Raw genomic sequence first — 5,829 nt, 5'->3', positions numbered from 1 at the left:
ATCTTCCCATGGATGCAGACCAGATGGCCAGGCCCCTTGGCTGAGAAACAGCCCCACAGCATGATGCTGCCACCACCATGCTTGACTGTAGGGATGGTATTCTTGGGGTCGTATGCAGTGCCATCCAGTCTCCAAACGTCACGTGTGTGGTTGGCACCAAAGATCTCGATCTTGGTCTCATCAAACCATAGAACCTTGAACCAGTCTGTCTCAGAGTCCTCCAAGTGATCATGAGCAAACTGTAGACGAGCCTTGACATGACGCTTTGAAAGTAAAGGTACCATACAGGCTCGTCTGGAACGGAGACCATTGCGGTGGAGTACGTTACTTATGGTATTGACTGAAACCAATGTCCCCACTGCCATGAGATCTTCCCGGAGCTCCTTCCTTGTTGTCCTTGGGTTAGCCTTGACTCTTCGGACAAGCCTGGCCTCGGCACGGGAGGACACTTTCAAAGGCTGTCCTGGCCGTGGAAGGCTAACAGTAGTTCCATAAGCCTTCCACTTACGGATGATGCTCCCAACAGTGGAGACAGGTAGGCCCAACTCCTTGGAAAGGGTTTTGTACCCCTTGCCAGCCTTGTGACCCTCCACGATCTTGTCTCTGATGGCCTTGGAATGCTCCTTTGTCTTTCCCATATTGACCATGTCTGAGTGCTGTTCACAAGTTTGGAGAGGGTCTTAAATAGTCAGAAAAGGCTGGCAAAAGAGATCTTTAATCCACACATGTGAAGCTCATTATTCTTGGTGCCTGAACTACTTGTTAATACTTTAGGGGGACCAAACAGAATTCTTGTGGTTTGAGGGGTTGAATAATAAATGACACTCTGAAATAACTTTTAACGTTTTTAAAAAAAAAATAAAACAAAAACAAAATTTGCTGCAGTGCATTTCCCACTTCCAGGCTGATCTACAGTACAAATATCACAATGCCAAGTTAATTCCGCATGTGTCAACCAGCTAAATCTGCAGGGGGTTGAATACTACTTGTAGGCACTGTATCTACCTTACAAACAGGTACCGTTCCCTAGATTTCAAAGCTATTATTCAGGTTATTCAGAAGTGGACAAACCCTTTAAGCAATAGAAAAAAAGTGGAAAATATTTTTTCGCCAATGGAAGTTTACTTAAAAGGCAAGTATGTAAACATAAAAGGGTATACATCTATGGTATCTTTTACGTATCATTGCATTCAAAACATAATATAGTTTAAAATTATATTCATGCAGCACAAATATAATGTTGAAAGCCATTGCCCGCTACCATTAACCTAATCTTAAAAAATTATTAAAATGTAATGACCTTTAGAAACTCCAAAATGGTTCAACAGTAAAATATAGCTCGTAAGTTATTTTACTAATCGCTAGTGGTCCAACAACAAGGACCATCATCCATCCCAAGAATAGGGCACTGCAATGCTGCAGCACTTGTCACGGCTCCATTCATTGTCTATGGCAGAGGTCCCCAACCGCCGGTCCGCGGTCCAGGACCGGGCCGTTGGGGTTTTTCAGCCGGTCCGCGGCGCCGCTGACAGTTGTAGAGGATCAGCAGGGAGAAAGCCAGCATGTGATCAGTAGCCTATAAGAAAAGAGGAGGAGGGACTGGCAGTGAATAGATAATTAGCCATGCGGCCCTACTAGCAGAATGTGCTCAGGCAGGAGCAGGGACAAGCAGGTCATGTGTGTCCAGCGCTCCTTCCCCTCCTGCTAGCTGCGAGTTGGAGGGGGAGGGGCTCTGGATGCTAATGGGCAGCTAGATATGATGTCAGGTGTCCCACCCTTATGACTCCTGTAGCTGTGTTCTGGTGTCGTGCGGCCCAGCAGCAGATTTTCTGGTTAAAGTGAAAAAAGCAAATAACAGTGAAAATTCATAGCAGCAGTGGCTGTGTCCAGTAGCAGCAGTAGTGGTCATCATCATCAGTGCCCGTCTCCAGTAGCAGCAGTAGTGGTGGTCATCATCATCAGTGCCCGTCTCCAGTAGCAGTAGCCATCTTTCTGTGTTAGGGGCCCACTACGCCTTCACCTCTAACCCTTGTAAAATGAGTAAAAAACAAACATCACTGAAGAGCTTCTTTGAAAAGGAAGAAAGACCCAATGAGACAGATGAAGACTCCATGACTGCTAAAAAAAAGAAAGCTGCATTTAAAAGAAAATACAATGAGTCCTACTTAAATTATGGGTTCATCGCAACTGGCGATTCACATGCCCCAAGCCCACTCTGTCTGATATGTGGCGACCGGCTATCCAACGAGGCCATGAAGCCTTCAAAACTGGTTCGCCACTTACAGACCAAGCACCCTGCATCAAAAGACAAGCCTTTGGAGTTTTTTGAAAGAAAAAAACGCGAACACGAAGGACAGAAGCAATTATTGAAGGCCACCACATCAACAAATGTGTCTGCTCTGAGAGCATCATTCTTAGTGGCTAACCGCATTGCCAAGGCTAAGAAGCCCTTCACTATTGGTGAAGAGTTGATCCTGCCTGCCGCTAAGAACATTTGCCAGGAACTTTTAGGAGAGGCTGCGGTTAAAAAAGTGGCACAGGTTCCTCTTTCAGCGAGCACTGTCAGTAGACGAATTAATGAAATAGCAGAAGACATCGAGGTACAATTGTTGGAGAGGATTAATGCGTCACCATGGTACGCAATCCAGGTTGACGAGTCTACTGACGTTGACAACAAGGCAATGATGCTGGTTTATGTGCGATATATTTTTCAGGAGGATGTGCATGAGGATATGTTATGTGCATTATTGTTGCCAGCCAACACCACAGGTGCAGAACTATTCAAGTCTTTGGATGATTACATATCAGGAAACCTAAACTGGTCATTTTGTGTCGGTATATGCACAGACGGAGCAGCTGCCATGACGGGACGGCTTTCTGGTTTAACTACCCGGGTCAAAGAGCTTGCGTCTGAATGCGAGTCTACGCACTGTGTCATCCATAGAGAAATGCTGGCAAGCCGAAAAATGTCACCTGAACTTAACAGCGTTTTGCAAGATGTGATTAAAGTTATTAATCACATAAAAGCACATGCCCTTAACTCACGTCTGTTCGAGCAGCTCTGTGAGGAGATGGACGCGGAGCACAAACGTCTTCTCCTACACACAGAAGTCAGATGGCTTTCTAAAGGTAGAGCACTGGCCAGAGTTTTTGAGTTACGAGACCCGCTTTATAGATTTCTTTTAGAAAAAGAATCGCCACTTGCAGCACATTTCAGTAGTAAGGAATGGGTCACAAAACTTGCTTACTTATGTGACATATTCAACTTTTTGAACGAACTTAATCTGTCACTTCAGGGGAGAATGACAACTGCCTTCAAGTTGGCAGATAAAGTTGCTGCATTTAAAGCCAAACTGGAAGTGTGGGGACGGCGAGTGAGAACAGGGATATTTGACATGTTTCAAACATTAGCAGGAATTTTGGAAGAGACTGAGCCTGAGCCTTCATTCTCCCAGCTGGTGCATGATCACCTATCTCAGCTTTCAGAAGAGTTTGAGCGCTATTTTCCGACCACAAAAGACCCACGAACTAGGAAGGAATGGATTCGCAACCCATTTGTGAACAAGCCAGGTGAATCGACCTTGTCCGTGCTTGAAGAAGACCAACTGCTTGAGATTGCAAATGATGGTAGCCTTAAAAGTATGTTTGAGACTTCTAATCTCCCAACATTCTGGATTAAAGTCAAGGCTGAATATCCTGGGATCGCCACCAAAGCACTGAAAACTCTGCTTCCTTTTCCAACATCCTATCTTTGTGAAACTGGGTTTTCTGCCATGACAACAGCAAAAACGAGATTACGGAGTAGACTGGACATAAGGAACACACTTCGGGTTTCACTGTCTCCCATCACCCCTAGATGGGACCGTCTTGTTGCAGGAAAACAAGCCCAGTGCTCCCACTGATCCAGGGAAACAAGCCTGGTGCTCCCACTCATTCTGAACCTATGGTAAGTTGAATCACATTCTCATTATAAATGTCATAATTATATAAGTATGCACTAAGCTCCACCCCTCCATAACCCCACCCACATATGACCAAAGCCCCGCCCCCTCCCCCACCGGGCCATTGAAAACTGGTCTTGCTTAAAGCCGGTCCCTGGTGCAAAAAAGTTTGCCGACCACTGGTCTATGGGACTACCAGTATTATACAAAACATGCTTGGCATTTTGAACTGTGTAACCTATAGTTATAGAACCACTTTCTAGTCCTTACCTTTCCAGTTTGGACCAGCATTGTATTTGGCAAACTAAGAAACACAACTATTCTTAGCAGTCTCCTTCTATAATTAGAAAGGCCCCCATCCCCTAGTGTGTGGAGGCTATTTCTGAACTGTTTTTTATGCTATGTACCATCATAATTGTAACACACTACTATTTTTGTCAAAAACATTCCTAAAAAGACAAAATAATGGCCAGTGTCACTGCGGTATATTGACTGCATTGTATCTTTTACAACCCCTTTCTAAATGTAGGAGATCACTCACTGATCTCGGTGGTAGCATCTAGCCTCGCGACTTGTTACCCCAGCCTACACCTCACCAATACATTGATATTCAATGACATTTTTCTATCTATGCCTAGTCTAAATGTAATGCGTTCCATTGCATACATAACAAACATTTTACATTTACTTGATTTAGACAAGATTTATTTACCTTCAAGGAAAAACACAACTAAAAAACATAAGTGGAGCCCAAACAAATTGTCACAGTGCAAAAGTTAGCAAATGTCAGTGCAAAGTTCTCTGGAGATTTATGTCAAAGAGGTTATAAATAAGTCAAAAATATTATGAATTGTGTAAAAAGAAAACTTTTACCATCCTGCAAAATAATAACTTTCTGTATCAACTTTCCATGGGTTTCAAGATCTCTGCTACCAGTCATTCATGTCAACTGTACCTCAAAAACATCTCCAGAATCAGACACTTTTTCTTACTGTGGAAACAACAAAAATCTTTTTGCGGCTCTGATTTATTCTTGTCTAGATTTCTGGATTTCACCATTAACCGGACTCTCCCTCTCCCATCTACAATCTACCATGAATGTATCAGCCAAGCCAAGCTCTACATAATCCTGAACCTCCCTAGATCTTCCCAATTATTTCTGGGTACCACCTTTCCAAGGTTCTCCACTGTGTGGACTCTCCCCTGACAGATGATGTCGGGGTAGAGAAGGGTGCTGCACTTCGGATTACCAACAGCCGATCCTGTTATTTCCTGGGAAATAAGACTCTCACAGAGCCAACAATGGTTGTCTTACCATTCCTGTGTTTGCGGGACTTGGGAGAGATGGCTATCGGCTGAATGCTCGTTCAGCCAACAGCTATGTAATATTTATGGGGGAACTTACGACTATTCTCCTTCCTAATCTGAACTTCCCTCTCCTGTTTGCAAGACTTCTCTCATGCTGCACCAATTCTTTGAAATGTACCATAAAAACACATTTTAGGCAGACCTAAAAATACCTTTAACCTCTTGGGGAAAAATGTCGTTCATTTAGGTGAGCTCTTGGGTGACGGTGTGTGGAGGGGACTCCGGAGCTTAGCTCCCTCCACACACAGTAGATGCCGGCTACGTTACATAGGCGGCATCTGTGTTTAGCAGCCGAGCTCCGATCGCTGCTGTTAACCATTTAGATGTCGCTGTCAATCTCTGACAGTGGAATTTAAATGGTGCGGCTGAGACATGATGCCCCAGATGTGCTCAATCGGATTCAGGTCTGGGGAACGGGCAGGCCAGTCCATAGTTTCAATTCCTTCATCTTGCAGTAACTGCTGACACACTCCAGCCACATGAGGTCTTGCATTGTCCTGCATTAGGAGGAACCCAGGGC

The 5,829-nt window shown here is 44.4% G+C and overlaps 1 protein-coding gene across 1 annotated transcript; it reads left to right on the top strand.

Annotated features, from left to right (window-relative positions):
• The first annotated feature begins 2,036 nt into the window (after positions 1–2,036).
• On the top strand, positions 2,037–5,068 carry LOC141264624 (SCAN domain-containing protein 3-like). The gene is made up of 2 exons (XM_073676901.1): positions 2,037–3,801; positions 4,983–5,068. Exons 1-2 carry the CDS (start codon positions 2,037–2,039, stop codon positions 5,066–5,068), a joined length of 1,851 nt encoding a protein of 616 aa, XP_073533002.1.
• Positions 5,069–5,829: the final 761 nt, after the last annotated feature.

The sequence above is a fragment of the Phyllobates terribilis genome, unplaced genomic scaffold (genome assembly GCF_046119375.1).
Source record: "Phyllobates terribilis strain yellow unplaced genomic scaffold, ASM4611937v1 Scaffold_4__5_contigs__length_816908805, whole genome shotgun sequence".
Lineage (NCBI taxonomy): Eukaryota > Metazoa > Chordata > Amphibia > Anura > Dendrobatidae > Phyllobates > Phyllobates terribilis.
Note: the sequence above shows the minus strand (reverse complement) of the source record. Positions and strands in the feature narration are given on the sequence as shown.

Coding starts and splice junctions, on each gene's coding strand:
- LOC141264624 (XM_073676901.1), top strand. CDS start 2,037: ATGAGTAAAAAACAAACATCACTGAAGAGCTTCTTTGAAAAGGAAGAA. Junction 3,802..4,982: donor AGCAAAAACGAGATTACGGA/GTAGACTGGACA, acceptor ATTCTTGTCTAG/ATTTCTGGATTTCACCATTA.